This window comes from Netta rufina, assembly GCF_964035555.1.
Source record: "Netta rufina genome assembly, chromosome: 3".
Classification (NCBI taxonomy): Eukaryota; Metazoa; Chordata; class Aves; order Anseriformes; family Anatidae; genus Netta; species Netta rufina.
In genome coordinates, this window is record NC_140125.1 from 49,488,694 (window position 1) to 49,511,819 (window position 23,126).

General features: G+C 36.4%; 1 protein-coding gene across 1 annotated transcript in view; it reads left to right on the plus strand.

Moving 5' to 3' along the window:
• Positions 1 to 23,126, plus strand: part of PRKN (parkin RBR E3 ubiquitin protein ligase) — a gene marked incomplete at its 5' end in the record, with an annotated part of 618,384 nt that overhangs the window by 92,477 nt on the left and 502,781 nt on the right. The window contains one exon of the mRNA XM_084284418.1: positions 270 to 510. Within this exon, the coding sequence (XP_084140544.1) occupies positions 270 to 510 (241 nt within the window). The remainder of the gene's footprint in view (positions 1 to 269; positions 511 to 23,126) is intronic.

A 23,126-nucleotide genomic window follows, 5' to 3' on the forward strand; every position in this document is an offset into this window, starting at 1 on the left:
TTTAGAGCTGTTGGCTCTGGTCCACCATTTCCTTGTTAAATGTTTAGAATTTTTGTAAGTGTTGTGACCCTTTTGCCAACGCAAGTGATCCTAATTCTAGCAATTTACACTTGTCACTTTCCTTTAAACTCCATTACTGCTCACTGAAATTCTACACAAAAAGGCTTAGAGACCATTTAACAAATAACAAGTCGGAGATAGAGGGATTTTGTCCCTAAGCCACAATTGTTTATTTTATTAATTATTGGGGTTTTGGTTTTGTGTTGCAGAATTGTGACCTGACCCAGCAGAGTATCGTTCATATTGTTCAGAGTCCACAGAAGAGCAGTCAGAAGAATGATGAAGCAGAAAATAAGCATGCTGGAGGCATTCTAAAAACCTTGGAAAGAGAATCCGAAAGTCTAACTCGCGTAGATCTCAGTTCTAGCATCCTCCCATCACTGTCTGCAGGGTTGGCTGTTATTCTGGATACTACAAAGCCCAGCATTTCTCTTCCCTCTGAAAAATCAGGTAAATCAGCACTTTGGTACTTTTCAATACACAGACCCAAATTTGTAAGTTTCTTCTCAGTGTGAACACTTGTATACTACAGAGGAAAAAGCATAACATATGGTTTCTTTTAGCTTTTTTTTTTTTTTTTTTTTTTTTAATGCAGTTATATTAAGAGGTGATAAGCATCTGATGCTTCTTCTAGCAAAATAATTTTGCTTAGTGGATAAACTCAGTGAATTCTTGTGTTCCTGTCTCTAACTTGTAATATGCTAATATTTTTACAAATAAGCTGGAAGAAAAAAAAAAAACCACACACACACACAAACAAAAACAAAAAAGAGGTCTATGAGCAAGCAAAAAATAGTCCCTCTAAAATTTCCATAACAGAAGTTTCTGTAACTAGAATACTGGGCAACTTTTACATTGGAAATGTGTTTAATTCCCAATCTGTTGTAATGTTTTCATTCCCGTACACTTTATAAAAAATATTTCTATACAATGGGCTTCCTATTTATAAAAACATAGCTGGCACAAAATATGATGATGATTCATACTGTGGATTTGAATAGTTCTTCGCCCACCAAATTATTATAAAGCATATTTTTTCTTCATTGTGAGCAATCATCTGAGGCACAAGTTAAGTGTCATAAATGGATTGTGCTGTAATATTTAAAATGGTTTTGGAGAGATGTGTCCCAGTCAGAAGGAAATATAAGAATATCCTAGCTACTACTTCGATCTTCCCAGAGTAACGCCCTCCTACACACACAGTCTGACTAACACTTACTGAAAAATGTGTTGTCCCCAATGAAGAAACATCGTTCTATGGAATACTAGGCTCTGGTGATTTGTGGTAGTAGTCCATCAAAGATGTCTTTTTGGAAAGAACAATATACAAAATACCCCATATACGTGATGTGGAAGATAATACCAAACATATAGGTCCAGAGAAGTGAAGATAATCTGTAAATATGACACAGAGATACCTCTGTGACTAAACTCGACACAAAAATAGTCATGCTTAACATAACAGCTGCTAAAACTATTAAAATAATTTTTAGAGAATTTTTTAAGTAACTCATGCAGAAAATATACAATTCATGGGAGGGTCAGAGAAGTGCTCCACAACTGACTTGATCAGCCTCTCACTGCCAAGTAATGATGAATGAATGCAGTTTACGAACAAATTAGTGCCCGGCTTAATGATCCATATCTCACATTCTGCATGAATAATGAGATAAAAGGGGTGCATTCCAATTTAAATCTGGTAAGCTGTGGACAGAGTTTCAGGCTGGGCCTACCATCTAAGTCAAGGCAAATGTGTGAGATTCTTAATGCTACTTCTTATTTATTTTTTCACTAAAGTACATTATATTTACATGGACTTAATAATTATGCTTGACTTTACAGAATATTTTATATAGGTGTAAGGCATTTTAAAATTTGCTAATGTAGTACATTTTTCCTGGACTTTACAAATTTGGTGAAGAGAAGTTCCAACTGATGGCATCTTCTGTTGCAGCAAATATTTTCATAGCAGAATGACAGCTGTGGGAAAAAAAAATAATTTGTAGAGTATATGTGGACTAGTTTTACCTCTGATTAAGTTAAACAGATTTTTTTTTTTTGTGATACTGGGGAAAAAAAAAAAAAAAAGAAAAGAAAAGAAAAAGAAGAGCCACCTATAATGACTGACAGTTGTGCCTGGAAGGATGTTAGTAACAAGTATTTTTTAAAGGCCTGTTACCTTCTCCTTGGCTTGTTATGACACTCACAATGAATACTTGGCCTTGCCTTTGCTCTGCTCTACCACTTTTGTTCAATATGGAGGATTTTTATGGTTTTGTTGTTATTAGGACTTGGCGTGGGTTAGTTTGTAGTCATAAAATTAATTGAGATAAGGACTAGTCTAGGTTTAAAATGATCCATAAAGAAAAAAAATAAATAAATCACAAGTTTTTCAGTCAACTTTACTGTGTAGCAAATGTTTGTCTTGACACAACTGTGATGAGTAACAGTCTTGGAAATGAGTGGCTGAGGGCTGCATATGCCCCCACTGCCACTTTCAGTGATACTTATAAAGCTATTCTTTTAGAAGGTGGATGGCTGTTGCAGTGATTTACCTAAAATAGAAACCTATCCAGTAAAACCAAGCATTATCTTTTTCTGTGTGTGATAGATCACACACAATGAATGGAGGGCAAATTTAAACCTACAGTTTAGAGGCAAAGGATTGATTAATTGATTATTATTTAGTCTAACAAGCTACACAACTATTATTTACTTGTAGCAGTAACTGGTAAGAGGCCACATCTATTTCAGAAGTCTAAGGTATTCATGTTTGTTACCACGGGATTCTGACACTATAACCCTTGCCTTGCTTTTGTTTTATTTTGCCCACCTTTGAATTACAAAGACAAAGTTTCTTGCATAACTTTTGCATAATAAAAGCTTCTCTTAGAAGCTTTTTTTTTCAGCTTTTGTGTGAAAAAAATAGTATTTTTCAGGTATTTGAATACATGGAGTTCAAATTGTAGAACTGTATCAGAATCCAGGAGAGAGAATTCTTATTATATTGTACTGCTATTATGTAAGTACACTTATGTACTATAGGCACTTATGTACTATAAACTGCTGCATTTGATCAGACAAAAGCCCTTATAGCCTGGCATACTGTCTCAGATAAGGGTCATTATCTGAGAACACAACAGGACATCCTCTTCCCTGCTCACACCTCACCTTAGTGGTGAGTAATGAAAGCAAACCTTGATTTGCCTGGAGAACCATCTTATAAATATTGTATTTTTAATGTACAAAACACGTTTGTCTATGAGAAATTCAGAAGCTTGACAGTCCTTAACAGGCTGAAAATAATATAAAAATGGATATAAATAATCAAGGATTTCCATGCTTTCTCTCTTTTCAGACAAAGGTAATAGCAGTGCTTTTTTTTTTTCCGTCTGCTGAATAAAACCTTGCATGATTTCTAACAAGCATGCAAAAAAATCTCAGGACAGGACTTTCATCCTACTTCACCCTCACCTAATTTAGAATCTGCCCTATATCTCAGACACAGTGCTTTGATAAACAAGATATGAGTAAAAATTAAAAAAAATCCATAATAGTTGCATGTCTGTAAATAAATGAACAGGCCTGAGAAACATTGAATCTGAAAAACATAAGGGCTCATCAGCTGAATATAGGCATGCATCATGATCATGGGTCCAAGAAACAAATGTGATGTTTGGGTGTATAAACAGGAAACTCTGGGTGGAGTGGGAAGTATGCTTTACCTCTGCTTCTGGCACTTGAATTGCTACAACTGGAATACAATGCACCGTTTTGATGTGTAAACTTCAGGAAAGCTGCTGAAAAAAAAACCCTGTTAAATGGTTCAAGGGAAGAGTCACAAGAAAAATACAAAAGGGCAGGTCCTTATTACATGGTATAATCATGTGACGTGCATGGGAGTGAAGATCTGATGGCCGGGAAATCTTTGATCTTAGAAGACATTTGTTGGTTTAAGCTTTCTCTGAAACTGAAAGCCGCTTAATATAAATAACACACATGTATTTTAAGTTGCCAGGAAATTAACCACTGATGCAAATTATCCTGGCTTATAATGAATTCTCCATATTTGACCATTTAAAAATAAATACAGGCATTTTTTTTATTTATTTATTTATTTATTTATTTATTTATTTATTTATGTCAAGCAAACTTTTGACCTCAAAAACAAACAAACAAACAAACAAAAACAAATTAGTCTGACAACATTTGTTTTCTGTAAACTTATACTGATGTTGTTATCTACTTAATTCCTGCGTTATTCCATTATAAACGGCTTTATTATTTTGTCTGGATCCATTAAATGTGCTTGTCATTATTCAGCTCTTTCTCTTTACAACTTGTAAATACCACTTATCTGGTCTGTTCCCTAGCATATGCTGGTGTTCTTTAGCTAGCCTTTTAAAAATACTTGCATGCAATTCTTCTCTGTCCCTTTATGTTTCCTTTTTTCACAGAAGAGTAAATAAGCTACTGGTATATATTGACTTAGGTGGGCCAAGCTGTAAATTCTAGCAAAAAGAGCAATTGATTCTCTTCCACCTAGTTAGAAAAATGCTTTGCCAAAACTTAACATTGGTTAAAAACAGTTGTCCTTGCATATAATACAAATACAAGTTAGGGCAGGTAAAAGTCATTAGCAAAACCTCGGTGTTGTTATTATTTAAAAACATGAAGTGATAAACTGTTTTCAGGTCTATGTAAAATCCATTATGTGAAAGACACAGGCAGAAGCTTTTAGAAGGAAAATATAGAACTTAGGGTTTGGGTAGTAAGAACTCTGCATACTTCCAAGAAAAGCTCTGATGAAATAAAAATAAATAAATAAATAAATAACCGAGGGTATTGCTGACAGTATATAAACACTTTTAAAATAGTATTCTGTTGATAGTACATTGACATTTCTGTGCTCTGCAATTGATACTATTTTTTATTATGATTCTTTTAATTAAAAAGCCTAAGTGGATAAATTTTTTTTTGTCTGGTTTGTTTGAAGTAAATGAGCTCCTGAAGTATTTTAAAATTACTTAACATTTTTTTCTAAAATGTACATCTCCACCTCCCCATTGGCATTAGACTGAATACCCCTAGAATAAGAAGTACAATTGCAGCTTTTTCTTATCCTCTTTCTGAGAATGCCATCAAAATGTGAGCGCTGATCCATCCAAAATGGCCTCCAGCACTGCAAGAGCATCTGTATTGATACTCTCAGACATGGAGCTCTGTAAGCATTTAGCAACTGAACTAGACAAAACTAAGACAAGTACAACAATGAACTTACTTTCCCATGACCTAATTTTGCTTTTCTGTGTCAGAAAACTAAATGTCTACAAATTTACTCTTCCTTTAGAAAAAAATAAAAATATTCCTCACATTTCTCTGCTTTCATTTAGCTGCATTTTTAAGTGGGAAATTAATCAGTGTAAAGATTTTTTCCCATGGCATCTTTGTACAAATCATTCATGGATTAATTATAAAATAATCTAATGAATTAAATGTACTTTAGATCCATGGTATTGTAAATCAATAGTTTGAGGAGGGCACTGTTGAATTTGCATTGTGTAATTAGGTCCTTTTTTTTCCAGAGTTATCCAAATCTTATTCTAAAAACAAGTGATCAGAGTACTTCCACCAACCTTTCTTAAATATTTTGAAATATCAATGCACCATTTAAAGGTGGTGACATGGTTCTTAGTGTAGTTCTTTAGACAGACATTCATATGAATAAGATTCATATTGCTGTACAAGAAAAAGCAATAAATTATTTCATTAAAACCAACGTATTGCATATTGTTTCAGTAGGCACTTTTAAATAACTATTTAGGTTACTATGGTATTTTCAGATTTGGTGCTCTTAGAGTTTACTTTTCTATTACGATTAAGCCACTTTTGATGGAAATGAAAATGCATTATGCTGTATATTGTGATTTGGTCTACATTTGATTCAGAGTTTTTAAAATGCATTGTTTTACAAACTTTTAAATATGAAATGCAAAATCAATTTGAGGATCAATCTATATCCTGAAAAGGAAAGGAACTAATTTACTTATTTTAGAAAAGCAGAACAAAGTACTAACTCAGCAATAATGTACTAGTCCTGATTTTGACAAATACTTTCTGGGAAGCATGGCTGCATTTGTCTTCATTACACACTGGGTGAGTATACTGTATGTACAATTCAGTTGAAACTGAGCAGAAATCACTGTGATGGAGTATTTAGAAGACTGATAAATAAGGCAAATTTTAAACTTTAAAAGAAAACTTTAGAGAGTCCATGCATTAACTACTCATTTTGGTTATCTCCAGCACATTGTTAATAATTAGCACCATGCAGTCATTACATATACAAAACAATTTAACTGTTAGAACATATATCTTAAATTTTCTGTCAGTATACAATACCATGGAGCTGAGGCTTATGTGCCTTGTAATCACCAAAACTGAGATGATCAGGCCTGAAATCTCTTTGTCAAGAGATTCTGGAACAGAAGTAGACTTGTTTTCCTTCCTCTCCATCTTTCCTGCACATGCTTGATGTTTTTATGCAATTTATTCACTTAACAAAAGGGACATCCCTTACTGCTTACTCTTCCTGGGTATTCCATACCTGCAAGATGCTCTGCCCATTTGCAGTATCATGTGGTTCTTTGTTTTGTTTTGCAACCTTTTGTCCCTTAGATGCTTCCTGTGCACAACTATACACATCTTTATCCCTTTGGTGATCACATTGATATAATGTATTTAACACAAATTGCTTATACGTTATGCCTGAATGTGTCATTACAATGTTAAAATATGCTTTTCAGAGGTAACCATATTTTAAGTATGTGCATCTGATGTAGGAAAATACAGGTGTGTACTAAGATAAGAGTATGACCATAAGCTCTTCATATACTCTTTTTATATAGTGCAGTGACATTACATTTCATTTTAAATCAATCCCACTAAATATTTGCTCTATACTGAATGAGAACTTCTATGAAGTTTTTAATGAGTTTCCAAACTGATTGGCAAATGTTGCATTGCAGAAATTCTCAAACTGTGATCCATGTTTGGAGCTCTGAAATCCAGAATGATATTTATTGGTGACCAATGGAGATAATGGTCGTGGTGATCTAGCTACACTTACTCATTTTCAGCTGCTAATACATACTAAAATTCTATCTGTATATATGATAAATTTTGCCTCTTGATTAGCTGCTGTATTTTATTTGTGAATGCTATATTACTATGTTTGAACGTAAGGGCATATAAGTCCCAAAGAAAATGCTTCCAGTTAAAAATTATTCATAACATCATAATGTTTCTGAAACAATACCCTGTATTTGATGCACAGCATGGAAGAGGTTTTGTGGATACTAGTCACATCTCAGACAGAAAAGAGCTGTTCTACGAGATCAAACCAATTGTCTATCTCAATCTAGTTCTCCTCCTTTTTCAATACTTACCTGTTTTGTATCCAAAAGAAAGCAAGTTTCCATATTATATAATGTTATATTTAGAGGAGTATTTCTTTTTGTAAGTAATCACCCCTGTCTGATTATCCTTCATGTCTACGATCTGGATAAATTGACAAGAACAATAATAGCGTTCCTTAATTTGACCTTCTTTGAAACAATACTTCCTAAACAATCTCCAATGTCAATTCATGGGTTATAATTGGAGAACAGAGGGAGAGTTTTCACCCCACCAATTAACTGTTGCTAATTTTGTCAAAAATTCCTTTAAAATAGCCATGCTTAAGAAAAGTATTCTAGTTACTCTGCTTCCAGTAGTGTTATAAAAATTTGCCATTACAAAGTCCTTGGAAGTTTGTTCATATGTGTATTGCATCTCCTGATAGGGTTATTAACCCTTGACAGCTCACTGCTGCAATACTGCCCAAGCTTGCTATATAAAAATTGATATCCCCTCTTCACCTTCGAGCAACAGCCAAAAGTGAATTTATAAGACATTAGCATAATGGAACCTTTTCAATAAAATGATAAATTGAGTCCATTTCAGAAAACAGAACACACAGTTGATAATTTATTGCTGTCAGTGCCATGCTGGAGACCTCATTCGTATCATATGCTTTTAACACTGATGAGAACGGTGCCATTTTCCCACACCTTGCATGTCTGTGAAATTCATTTGAGAGGAGAAATGTTCTTTCCTAATGGAGCCAAAAGCACTTCTGGGAATGCTCATCCTTACATGACATAATTATCTTTCATGAACGTGTCTAATTACTTTATTGTTTTTTAAAGGCCCTTTCATGTTAATTGAAGCCGATAACATTTTCAGTCTCCCCTGTGTCAGGGGGCAGGGTGGGAACACCTCTGTGTCCTTGGAATGTATTTTTTTTTTTTTATGGGTGACAGCATAGATGGACTTTCTTCTGCAAATGCAGAACTTGCTTCTTTATGCCATCAGCTGGAGGTGACATTTGTGGGTCAAAAATGTTCTGTGTTTATTAAACAAAACTATGCATGTTGTGTTCTCCCAAACAATTGCTGGCATGAATCAATTACTGATGCTACAGGGAAAAATAGGAAAATAGCACTTCAAAAACACCTTTCCTGTGTGGAAACACAGCAATAGAGATGCAGTATGATTATTTTTTAACAGAAAGAGTCCAATTATGAGGCACATGTGAAAAAATGCTTTGTTTAAATGTGATTGAGAAACAGTAGTTTCCACTACTGTGAGGCTTAGTGTTTGCACGACATGGTTTCTGTGACAAGCTCTTTCTGCTCAAAATGACATGAGACATATTCTTCTCTCAAATCACATGCTTGTGTTTCATTAATGTCATTGGGAGTTCTGTGCACACAGCAAGGAAACAGGGAGAACAGGCCTATTAGAACAGCTTGATCTACAGAAATTAATTACATGGAACAGATAGTTTAATAAATTTTGTTGATACTAGAAGGTTAAAAATAGCCATACAATACTTACCCTGCTCTCTCTTTATAAAGAAAAATAGCTTCAATGGTACTAAATTCAAACTTCTGTGAAAGAAAAAGATCATTGAATTTGGCAGAAGACAATTCTCTCTCTCTCTCTCTTTTCTTTAAAAAGAAAATAATGGTTGTGGCAAGATAATGTGCAGTTCATTCAAAAGATTTAATTCTTATTCACAGAAAAGCAGAATAAAACTCAGTGCAATCTCTTGCATTGCTTTGCCAAAAAGTCTTTACAGTATTGTCCTCAGCTTTTTTTACAGTGAAGGTTTCACATTTCTGTTGCTTTCTGGATGATTATTGTTGGAGATGCTAAGACCTGCACGTCCACACAGGCTCCTTTTCAGAGGCAGAGGCTGCCAACTCTGAATCCAAGAGGATTTCAGATGTGTTTTTTTTTTTTTTTTTTTTTTTGTCAAGGTTTTATTTTCTCTCTCTCTCTTTTTTTTTTTTTTTTTTTGAGAATACCTGATCACAAGACCTGAAATTCTATTAATTTTATGTAGATTTCCAAAAATTGTATTTATTTTTCCCCCACTCCAAGCTATGTTGAACCCTGTGATTAAACCTTGCTTGTGCTTATGCATTCTTCTTGTACTTCTGCTCAAGGGTAGGAAGGTTCTTCAGTGTTGTACTTATCTGCTCAATGGTAGGAAGGCTCTGCAGGAGGATCTGGATAGGCTGCACCGATGGGCTGAGGACAACTGCATGAAGATCAACAAGGCCAAGTGCTGGGTCCTCCACCTGGGGTGCAATAACCCCAAGCAGAGCTACAGGCTGGGAGATGAGTTGTTGGAGAGCTGCCAGGCAGAGAAGGACCTGGGAGTGATGGTGGATAGTCGGCTGAATATGAGCCAGCAGTGTGCTCAGGTGGCCAAGAAGGCCAACAGCATCCTGGCTTGCATAAGAAACAGTGTGGCCAGCAGGTCTAGGGAGGTGATCGTCCCCCTGTACTCAGCTCTGGTGAGGCCGCACCTCGAGTACTGTGTTCAGTTTTGGGCCCCTCGCTGCAAGAAGGACATCGAGGTGCTTGAGCGGGTGCAGAGAAGGGCGAGGAAGCTGGTGAGGGACCTGGAGAACAAGTCTTACGAGGAGCGGCTGAGGGAGCTGGGCTTGTTCAGTCTGGAGAAAAGGAGGTTCAAGGGCGACCTTATCTCTCTTTATAAGTACCTTAAAGGAGGCCGTAGCGAGGTGGGGGTTGGTCTATTCTCCCATGTGCCTGCTGACAGGATGAGGGGGAATGGGCTAAAGTTGTGCCAGGGGTGTTTTAGGTTGGATCTTAGGAAGAACTTCTTTACTGAGAGGGTTGTGAGGCATTGGAATGGGCTGCCCAGGGAAGTGGTGGAGTCACAATCCCCAGAGGTCTTTAAAAGACGTTTAGTTGTTGAACTTAGTGATATGGTTTAGTGGAGAACTTGTTAGTGTTAGGTCAGAGGTTGGACTGGGTGATCTTGAGGTCTCTTCCAACCTAGAAAATTCTGTGATTCTTGTACTGCTTGCATTATGCCTACCAACTAAGATTATTACCTCTGTGAAACAGAATGGAGATCCAGCCTTGCAAACAACCATTGCCTTATGTAGTTATTAAATATTTTCTACATGCTTCTGTACATTGATATTCTATGGGACCTACTAGCATTGGTTAGACTTTAATTTTAAGAGAAAACTGGACTGTGGTGAGGGCATTCGTGATCATATTGTGATCAAACTGAGAAAAAAAAATAATGAAGAAATGTTTTTTTCCTTCATTTGCCTTCCACTTATTAGACAGAACGATACAGTGGCCTACAGAAATACTCCTATTTGGAGTATTTCTGAACTGGATTATATCCGCTGTAGCATCATTTTTTGTGAACTGCTATGTTGGAATCACAGTTTCTTTAATGAGGTATCAAGGGTCTGGAAGTTGCTATTTAATGTTTAGCCTTAATATTCTAAACTAGCATTTTTGAATGCTAGTTCAAAAAAGCATTAATTTTTTTTTCACTGATACACCTGAAACTGTATCCTATAAACTTGTCTGTACCCTTGCCATCTATGTGGGTGTTCAGTGTGAGGTTTTTGACCTTGAGATCATGTCAGGTTCTGATTTAGCAGTTATATCCATCTGTTTCTATAACTGGTATTTGCAGCTGAATGCTTCAGATTTGCCATTGGCAGTCCCTCTACCTGCAATGCTTTCTGCATTTCTGTATTATATTACTTGTAACTAAACTTACACTTTATATGCAAGCCCATCTGGTCCACAGATTTGTAAATATATATATATATACATATATATATATATAAAATATTTAATATATATATATTGTATGTTCTTATATTTTAGTTACCCTCCCGCTCAGCAAAACGAAGATTAAGAAATCAAAAGTGGCAGCTGCATCCTTGAGCAAAGTGCCCCAAGGAACTCCAAGAGCCAAAATATTTGCTGAGCACTAGTGTTCTCTGTCCAAGCTTCTATGATGCCCTACTGGTTCAACAGTCAGTTTTATGGCTTTTGACATTTCCCTGTCAAAAGACAGGGAGAACAAAAAAAAAGAAGAAACTTATGGTTGTGGGGATGAGGGCTTGGAATGTAGGGTGGGCTGGGGGCAACAGCAGGTTATCATAGTGTTGAGTCTGTTCAGTATGTACTATGTTCACGGGTGTTCAGCTTCACGTAACACTGCACCACTTATCAAGGATTTTATGATGAAGCTCTCTGTCCTGGTTTCCAGTGCTGGGTGACATTATTTTATTGTGTATTTGCTATGAAAATGGTTTAGCCAACATTTTAACACAGATCACAGAACCACAGAATGGTTGAGGTTGGAAAGGACCTCTGGAGAGCATCTGGATCTCCTGCCAAGTGGGAACACCTGGTACATGTTGCACATGAGATCAAAAGTTCACTTGACCATCCAAAGTATTTGAAGCTCTGATTCCTCTTTTACTTTACCATTCTTCTTTCTTTAGCTTTGCCACACAACAACAACAACAAAATACTCAGTATCATAGAATCATAGAATATCCTGAGATGGAAGGGACCCATAAGGATCATCAAGAAGTCCAGCTCCTGGCACTGCACAGGTCTACCCAAAAGTTTAGACCATGTGACAGTGCATAGTCTAATTGCTTTTTAAATACAGACTGGTTTGGTGAAGTGACTACTTCACTGGGGAGCCTGTTCTAGTGTGCAGCCACCCTCTCGGTGAAGAACCTCTTCCTGATGTCAAGCCTAAACTTACTTCCCCTGCCTCAGCTTAACACCATTCCTGTGGGACCTATTACTGGTATTTACAAAGAATGGGTCTCCTGTGTCTCCACTCCCCCTCACGAGGATGTTGTAGAACATGATGAGGACCCCCTCAGCTTCCTCTTCTCCAGGCTGAACAGGGCAAGTTACCTCAGCTACTCTTTATATGTCTTCCCCTCTAGGCCCTTCACCATCTTCTTCACCCTCCTCTGGACACTCTCCAACAGTTTAATGTCCTTTTTGTACTGTGGTGCTCAGAACTGCACACAGTACTCAAGGTGAGGCTGCACCAGCGCAGAGTAGAGCGGGACAATCACATCCCTCAACTGACTAGCAATGCTGTGCTTGATGCATCCCAGGATACGGTTGGCCCTCCTGGCTGCCAGGGCACACTGCTGGCTCATGTTCAACTTGCTGTCAACCACAAGCCCCAGATCCCTCTCTGTGGGGTTGCTCTCCAGCGTCTTGTTGCCCAGTCTGTACATAAAGCCAGGTCTGCCCTATCCCAGGTGCAGGACCCAGCACTTGCTTTTGTTGAACTTCATGTGGTTGGTGATCACCCAGCTCTCCAATCTGTCCAGTACATATAACTGGAAGAAAACTCCACCTGGCTACCAACAATCAGTTCGTTTCTGGTTCAAAGCTACACCACTTGGCATCAGAATTTTTATCTACTGTAACCATTCTCAGCCTTCACTTTTTTTTCTTTTTTTTTTTTTTGAAGTAGCTGAAGCAAACGTTGATAAAATCAAAGCTGTAGATAGGGCCAGCTGAGGACCCTGATTAACATTGTCAAGGACTTCTCCTAAGAAGATTTTAGTTTCCTGAAAAGAATGTTGTGCTTATGCTAATAATAATGCAATAAATAGCAAAATCTCCACTATCTTCAGTTGTACAAGGGGAAGACCTGAATTCAAGATTTCATGCATATTAGAGATTATGGATATTTTAATTTTACATCTCAAGTTACCCAATTTGTTGTGGATTACTATAGCTTTCTTGTACTGGTTTCTAAACCATGCTGTAACATTGTCCACAGTTTTTTAACTTGATAGGAACATAACACTGGTCATAGCTGAGCTGATCTTCGGCCTACCTTGAGACATATCTTCTTTAAAACCTCAACCATTATGAAACAGAGATGGCAAATTTTTTGTTTCAAACAGAAATGTTACCTGTCTTCCACATTCTGTTTCTTAAGCTGTAATAGGGACTTTTCAGGTGTACTTAATTAAGCAGTAGGAATGTGAAAAAATACATTTTATTTCTGCCATACAGGCACAAAAGTAGAGTACCTTTTGAATAGGCAGCAGAAAGGTGATTTTCAGTCTCCCAGTCACTATGCATTTGACCAGCAACTGGAGATACATGAAATAGCTTCATTAAGTATTGCCATCTGTATCAATAGCTTTCATTCTGCCACTTCTCCTTGATCTCTTTCTATATCTCATTTTACTATCCCCATTCTCCTCTAGACCTCTGAAGTCCGGGTACTGAAATCTCTTTCTTTGGCTGAATGGCTTTCTATTTTTTCATTCAGTATTTTCAATCATTCATGTTGTCAAGAATGTATCTTATTTTCAGAAAAGAAAATTTCAATGGATGATGTGATTAAAACTCTTGAAACTGAGTTACATCTATTTCTGACATATTTATTGGTCTATCATGTCAGTCAGATCTCCAGACTACAGGAAGCTTCTCATCTGTTGTCATATATACCATTAATATGGTGGAACTACAGGCTTGATTACCTCCTGCACAAGTACACAGTAGTTCAAGAATCTGAGTCATGGACTAGAGAAGAAGAGATAATAGCCCAACTATTTCCTGGAGTATTTGGATCCTTCACTGAATAACACATGAGAATCCACTAGAAATCAAATGGTTTCTGATGAAGGCATCTTAAATGAAATCTTGTTTCTTTAGAGGCTGCAGGAATGTCTTCTATATTATGATGTGTCTTGGGAAACTTGCGATTTAGCACTAGAGAGGACATCCCCCAGTGCATATGTTTGTACAAGTGTCAAAAGAGTTATATGGAAATTAAGAAAAAAAAAGTAATAATAATAAAAAAGCTGTCTTACATCCTCGTGAGATGGGAGAAAGGGAACAGACTTCTTTTGTAGAGATTAAGAGGTATGAGATACATCTCAAGCTGAATGTACAAAAGCATTTCTGTTTAACTTCAACAAAGCCATCCTCCAAAATCAATTGCCTTAATTGATTAGTGACAGGAACAACTGTGAATTAAGCTGGCAGCACTCAGTCAGTATTGTGCTAAGCGGGAAGGTAACCACTTGGTAAAGCCCTGTAGGCGTACTGTAGGAGTATTGTCTCAAAAGTTCCTGGGGTGAGAATGCTAATGCGGAGCAGGGGGGGTCCTAAACTGATAGTTTGAAGACAGGTAGTAGGACTCAGTTAATCTAATCTTAATTTAATCTGTAACTAATCTGGAGAAGAGAGTTGCTATGCATTTTAGTATCTAAAATGCAGTGAACAATTAATACTAATATCACATTTAAATGTATTGGAAATTTAGTATCAAAAATACATAACAATTGATAAACCACAGAACACATGGATAAATGAACCATACAGTATATTGGTAATTTTTCTTACTGCATAGTCCTGCAGGACCTACATATTATTGCAGCATTACTTGATCATAATTTTGCATTTAGGGAAAAAAGGGTAATCAATGAGTTATAGCAACAGATATCTACTTACATTCTTATAAACTTCTTATAAACTTAATCTTGGGTGATTTTAAGCATGTAAACATTAGCTTAATTCCTTTTGATAGAGAAGCAATGATCCCTCTGTACAATAAAGTGTGTTTTCCCATTTATGTAAATGATCAAGTCAACAGGTATTCTGGCTGGAGACCCTCAAAGTTTCTCCTCAAAGTGCAATGTGGAACAGTTAAGAGCTGAAGCTCAAAGCTGTCACAGGTAGAATCACGTATCTTAACAAAGCAAGAGATCTCATGATATATTGTATGTGGCATTACCTCACTGGGGGGAATTTTCAGCTGAGTTCCAGGGATAGGATTAGTCTGTATCACTTGTTCGAAGACTGACAAAATATTTTCTATGCTTTCTGTGCTTCTAGTAACAGACATAGATGCTCAACAGGCTGTATGTATAAATGTCTCAGTGAGGATTACTATAATTCTATTTTTCTGTGCATTTAACTTTATTGCGATGAACGTTCTGGCTCTCAGCTAACCCATGGATGGAATTCTGTCAGTTAACTCAGAACTAGAGGTGCTTTGAAATAAAAGGTCTTAGGGCTTCATTGCGATGCACTATGTCTCTCTGTTTAGCTGTCTTTCCTTCTTTTCCTGAAATACTTTGTTCTGTGTTTTCCTTCTTCAATAGGAGGAAGTTAGCTCTTTGCATGTGTAGAAACTGAATACTGTAATATATTTATTTTAAATAGCTGTCGTTTACTGCTTATTCCCTAAATATGTAGGTTTTAACACCCTGAAAGGCCTATGTGCCTTCTTCCCAGCCCCTTTTGCTGAATAGCTTAAAGAAATAAGGAAACCTCTTTTGTTTTCAAAACTGTCTTCTTATCACATATCTAACATTGCTGTTTAGAGCATATATGAACACAGTATGTAAAACTGAGATGACTTTTTTTTTCTTTCTTTCAAAATCCATTCCTACTCTTCACAGTACTGTCCTAGTGCTATATTATGTGAAAGTGATGCACTGATCATGCCATTATATTGTGGCAATACATCATGGTAAAGTGCCTTTTTTATACAAAGATTTCCATTTTTATGGACAGGTCTTTAAGAGAGAGGTTGTCAACTAATATAAATCTTGTTGCTTCTTTAGAAGCAACTAAGGATCTTCCTAAAAATACTACTTTTAATGAAACAATAAGTTATCCATGTCATTAAATAGCAAGTTTTATAAACTAAGCAGTTCCATTTTGAAGTATTTGTAGTGGTATTTTCTCTCTATAGTGAAAAATGTTTTATTAACTGAATTACAAATACATCTTTCTTGAGCTGTTTCCCTGCTCCCTATTATTTTTTAGAGAAGTAAATCCTCTTTAAAATTCCTGTTCAGTGAGAGACTCAGACTTAAGAGTATGACATGCAGGGCATTAAGAATGAAAAGGAATAGCACAGATCAATCAAAAAGGCAGCTTCCATGATACAGTTACTTTGTGAAATTCTGGAACACTGAAATATTCTTTATAATAAAAGCACTGGCAAGTTATTTAGTATATTAATAGACACTCTTATATCCACTAGACATTTACTTGTCTGCTTGAATAATGACGTAGTGCTTATTAAGGAAAAGGCAAGAACATGCAGTGTTAGCTGTAGTCATGAGTCAGATAAGCAGTTACTTGTCATATTTTTCTTTATTTAAATATACAATGGCTATATGCAGTATATCTAAGAAAGAATAGCTTTGACTTGGAGAGCTCTCTTCTCATAAATAGACCACCAGTTACAAATAAAAATATTATTAAAACATTTTGGTATTGTGGGTTTGCCCATTGTATCCAGAAATTCTGAAGATCTGTGTCAGTGTTGTTGGCACAGACATATACATGTATAACGCCATCTGTGTAAATGATATGATTTCTGCATGTGTCTCTATTGCTGGTGGATATCCTTTCAATCAAAGCCTGAAATCAGACTGACACTGCAGTATAAATACTAAGGCATAGAAAATTAAGGTGTCTTCCAAATAGGGATGATATGCAAAGAGAAAGAAATTTTGGTAAACTCTCTATATCTTTTAGTTTATAATTAAATAATGCTGTTTCTTGTATGTTCAATCAGCCAGGCTAGGAACTCTCTTCTTTGGTCCCTAAAACATGAAAGGTTTGACAAACAAGTTACTCAGTTTGTCCCCTAATAAATAAACTAAATAAATAAATAAATATATAAAGGATGATGTAACAGGGGATTTATAAGCTTTTTGGTTATAAGCACAATTCCTCCTGGGCTTTGTCCCCAAATATTAGAACAACATGCATCTTGCAATCCTATCCATAGCTTCCTGAGTGCTACTTGGGGTCATCTCATAGGAAGCAGTATTTCCTATTAATCTCTATACATATACAGGTGTATCTCAAATACTTTTCCAAAGATGCATTTTGTTTGTTTGTTTGTTTTGTTGTTGTTGTTGGTTGTTTGTTTTAGTTAACAAGTAACTGAATAGCTTATATTATCAGTTACATTTTATTAAATCTTAACATACATATATTACTATATATAATGTATTTAAACCCTTCAGTTTTTATACCTTTTATCACTGACACATAGAAGAACGTGTCCCAAATTTTTATCAAGTCATACTTTTGATTTAAAGTCCAGTGCTTAATTTTTGCATAACATCTGCATTAAATATGATTGTTTCTGTTCAATTTTCTTTACAATTTTCTTTACAGTATATTTTATGTAAGCAATATTTTGAACTAATTGCTATTGGTTTAGAATTTTAACTTTTCTGAAAATTGTTACATTGCCTGTCAGCGGCTGGATTTCTTTTAGTAACTGCTGTTTAGAGTGTTTTTCAAGGTCTATATTAGGTTCTGCAGTCATTCATTACAGTATTTTTACTAGTTTATAGATATATTATATATTGTAGGACTGTTTTTAAAATTAAAAACTCTGAAAATCTGCATAGTATTTGAACATGTAACTCTTTAAAACATATATATGTGAAATGTATACGTGAATGTACAAGTGGAGATCAGTAACAAGTGGTGTTCCTCAAGAGTTGGTATTGGGACTATGCTGTTTAACATCTTTGTGGGTGACATGGACAGTGAAATTGAGTGCAACCTCAGTGAGTTTGCCAATGACATCAAGCTGTGTGGTTCAGTTGACAAGCTGGAGGGAAGGGATGCCATCCAGTGGGACCTTGGCAAGCTTGAAAGGTGGGCCTTTGTGAACCTCATGAGATTCAACAAGGCCAAGTGCAAAGTCCTGAATCTGAGTCAGGGCAATCCCAAGCATAAATAAAGGCTAGGCAGAGAATAGATTGGTAACAGCCCTGATGAGAGGGACCTACGGACCTGGGTTGATGAGAAGCTCAACACAAGCCAGCAAGGTGCACTTGCAGCCCAGAGAGCCAATTGCACTGCATCAAAGTAAGCATGGCCAGCAGGTTGAGGGAGGAGGTGATTCTTCCCCTCTGCACTTGTGAGATCACACTTGGAGTACTGTGTTTAGCTCTGGGGCCCCCAGCACAAGAAGGACATGGAAGAATTAGAATGAGTCCAGAGGAGGGCCATGTGAATGATCAAGGCTGGAGCACCTCTCCTATGAAGAGAGGCTGAGGGACTTGGAGTTGTTCAGCCTGGAAAAAAGAAAGCTCTAAGGAGACCTTAGAACAGCCTTCTGGTACCTAAAGGGGGCCTACAAGAAAGCAAGAGAGAGGACTCTTTGTCAGGGAATATAGTGATAGAATAAGGAGTAATGGCTTTAAGCTAAAAGACAGTAGAGTGAGATTAGAATTAAGAATAAATTCTTTACTCTGAGTGTGGTGAGGCACTGTAACAGGTTGCTCAGAGAAGCTGTGGATGTCCTATCGCTGGAAGTGCTTAAGGCCAGGTTGGATGGGGTTTGAGCAACCTGGTCTAGTGGGAGGTGTCCCTGCCCATGGCAGAGCAATTGAAATTAGATTATCTTTAAGGTCCCTTCCAGCCCAAACCATTATAGGGTTCTATAATACTATGATAGTAAGGCAGTTTTAAAGAATAGGTACAAAGTTCGTGGAACTAATTTTTTATTTTAATGTATGTTGCAGTCCAGTTCCTTTTTATAGCTTTTTTTTTTTTTTTTCCTCAAGTTTTGAATAATGGTATTTATCATGTATAATTTATGCAATGATTTTCCTTACCTAGTAGTTGATAAATGTGACTTTATACATGCTTATTATTATTTCTTTTTTTTTTTATATATAAAAAAAAGCTTTACACTTTACATTTTTAACACTTTTAAGTTCATATGAAGGTAAATGTGAGTGTGTCTGTATGTGTGTAACCACAGCATCTTTAATCTGGAAATCAATTGTATATACATCTGTTTCCCACTTCTTCTGGTGGCTGTGACTCAGTCTCTGAAGCAAGAGGTTGGTGAAGAGGGAAAACAGAATTGTAGCTTGTCCTACAACCTCAAAACGTAGATTTCACTTAGTTCTATTTACAGAAATGTCCTTTTCATCTGTTTCTGCACATTATCACTCTGAATGTGACCAATAATTTTGCTTGCAATTTGAAGCATGCAACTCTTTGCATTTATAAATTCCACATGTACATCATGTACATTTTTATCCATGAAAACCATCTGCTCTTTACAAATAATCTTGTTTGGCAAATTCATTTTCTTGCAACATGTAAAGGTTGGGAGTTTGGGTTATTTTAAGATTTTTGAGTTTACTATCTTCCTACTCTCTGTCACTACCAATTTTCAGATAGTAGAAATGCTTTACAGATGCTGATTTTTAAAGTGGAAGGGTGCTGGTGACAAGTGACTTGGGTTGAAGTTAATTTCCATTATCTTTATTATAATAATTGTCTTGAAGTATCTTATTCCTAACATGAATTTAAAGAAAGGCCTCTTCTGAATAGCGCTCTTTAATTATGCTGAGATGTTCTATGGCTTGATGCTATGCATAACCTCACTTTACCTTATTTCCCTTGTGGTAAAAAAACATAATTTATATTATGTGGAAGTAAGATAATTGCATTCAAACTTGGAGCTCCTTGGCAATGTAACTATCCATACAGTCCCTATATAAAGTCACATACTCCTCTTTTCAACACTTTTCTGCAAATGAGGTCATATTCTTCATACTTCATCTACATCATTCTTACTAAATACATGTGCACCTATGAATGAGATTGATAATTAAGATGAAAGCATTTCTTCTCCAAAATTCAAATGGCTTGATTTAATTTTTAGCTCATCAAAGGCAGGTAAATTTGTAACATGCTATTTCTCATGATCTCTCTGGTCAAACCCTCACTGATATACAGTATATAGCAGCCCTTATGAAATGGCAAACACTTCCTTACACTTTTTAACAAATACAGTGTGGCATCCTTATTAAAAATTGCCAATACTTCTGTTCTACATTGCGCTGGTCCAAGCCTTATCTTTTCATAGTTCATCTCTGATACAATGCAGCAAATTAGCTTTATGTATTCTGTCAGGGAGAATATTCCTTAATATTCCTTTCCCTCATCATTCTTCTTTTATTGTGTGCCTTTTTTTCAGAGTTAAAATGTAAGTGATTCTTCATTGTTAATTTCCTTTACTATTTTTATCTCTTTGATCGAGTCTCTGGCTCTCATCTCCAACACTCAACTTCACTACTTATGCACAAAATATCTCTTTGATAGTATGTCTGTTACTCTATCATCTTGTTCAAAACCAGCAAACCACAGTGCTACCATCTGAGTATTATTCTACATTATGCAGGGAGCTTTTTTGTCTAGCAAATTCCCATGGTCATAGTACTCCTGCTACTGCTACTTCCCAAACTTTTTCATACATCCATATATAGCTATGACATTTTCTGACCTGTTTTTTCCTGGCCATATCTCTTCACATGTGTGACTTCAATATTTTAGTTTTGTTAAGTTAATACAATCATTGCCGCAACGAATGTCAACAACATCCTGGGCTGCATTAGGAAGAGCGTTGTCAGCAGATCAAAGAAGTCATTCCGTCTACCCAGACATAGTAAGACATTTGGAGTGCTGTGTTCAGTTTTGGGCTCCCCAGTACAAGAGAAATGTGAACATATGGGAGCGAGTCTAGTGAAGGGCTACAAAAATGCTTAAATGCTTGAAGCATCTGACATACAAGGAGGGGCTGGGAAGGCTGGGACTCTCCAGTCTGAACAAGGGAAGGCTCACGGGAATATTATCAAGATGTCTAAAAGCTGGGGGGGATGAAGTGAAGAAGATGAAGCCAGGGTCTTCTCAGTGGTGCTAAGAGAATTGACAAGAGAGAACAGGCACAAATTTGTTGACCACTGGTACAAGTTGCCAAGAGAGTTTATGAAGTCTCTGTTCCATTCAAAACCCACCTGGACACACATCTGAGCAACCTGCTGCAGCTGACCTTGCTCTTAGCAGTGGGATTAGACTAGACTAGACTAGAGGTGCTTCGCCACCTCAGAAATTCTGTGATACCTTTGTACTCTGGGCTTCTGAGACTGTCTAGTCTTATTTATCTCTTTTTTTACCTCTTATTATCTCTTTTCTAGTACTGTGTGTTTAGGGATGGATCACTTTTGTTGTATGTGTCATTAGACAGGGACAGTGGGAGGCAGCAGACTTCACTCCTATTTTCATTACTTTCATGCCTTTTTACCATCCCCATGCTATTCTTCTTCCTGACTTTCTCTCTGTTATTCATTTTCTATCCATCTGCTAAGCGCTCTGATTTCATCTCTTTACTGTCAACCTCTACAGAGTCACACACTTATTACAAGGACATGGACACACAATATGATAGAATGCAGCACAAAGTTGCCTAGTGTAGTGCTAACCCAGACAAATCTGCATGACCCAATATAGGACCGTGGAGAATTACAAGCTCAGATCTAGAAAATGTTTACCAATATTAGAATAGCGTTACATCTATATTCAAAAGTTCCATTAATACCAGCTTTAAGGTGTTGCCTTAAGCTTGTTTTTCGGTGTGTTTGAGAACCTAAACCAATAAATTCTATGCTGATCTTGTGTAGATTTAGTGACTTGGAGGTGTCTTTGCCATACTCTACTGTAGGTCTTTCAATAATGCAGTCATTACTACCAATCTGTGCAAGCAAAACCCTAACACAGAATGTTAGTATTTCAGTTCTTCATCAATGCAACATTCCTTTTGCTGGAATGAAAGATATTTTTTCATATATTTATGCTTAAAAGACAGCAAAGTCCAAGGAAGGTTTATTTTACCTTGACCAGGTCCCTTGTCTTCTGATGTTGCTAGTTTTCTGTTCTTCAAATATAAACTACTTGTCTTCACTTTCATGACCTTTCCCAGACTATATCCATTGTACATCTCAATCTCAGTGAGTGGTTAGGAGCTGAGTCTGTTATTGACAAATCTTAGATGCCAGTCTGTAGTGTTTTCTTTGTTAGATTTTCATCAAGTTCCTCATCTTTCCTTTTGCTATTGGGAGAAGATAGATTTTTACAAAGTCAGCTTATCATTCTCTTTCAGTTTTTCTCTTGAAAGGTATTAGCCATGGAACCCATGAAGAACTTGCCAAGTGCTGGGCTGGTGGTACACTGAGGTGGCATAGAATTTTTCCCTGATAAAAAGTTGCATAGAAAATTAAAAATTGAATGTTCAGTTGAATTAATTTATTGCAAAGCTGTAAAGTAATTTACAGCAATGAAAAATTTAGGACCGCTTATGAATATTGGTGTTTAACTGTCATGGACCTTATTTGTCATAAGGCTGTACAAACTGACTCCTAGGTAGAGCATCATTAACATTTCCCTACTTTTGTGTAGTCTGTTGTGCAACTGTAGATTAAATATGGATTTCTTGAGTCTTCCCAAAAGTAGCAGATATTTCAAAAATTTTCTGGTTTCTTCTGAAAATGGACATAGGACAGTGGAATCATCAGTTCATATAAACATATGAAACTTCACCAAAGTATTAATTCCCATCTTTTCTAACTATAACTAAGGTATATTAAATTTTTCAGTAATGCTTTTGAACCCAAAAAAGTGCATGTGGAATACTGATTCCACTAATGTGGAATACAAATACAAGACTACTTGTTCTGCATGCACAGGAATCCATATAGGCCATTATTATTAGGCTATTTGGAATATATTTCTTTATATCAGGTGAAATCTCTTTGAAAATGTCTCAGAAAACA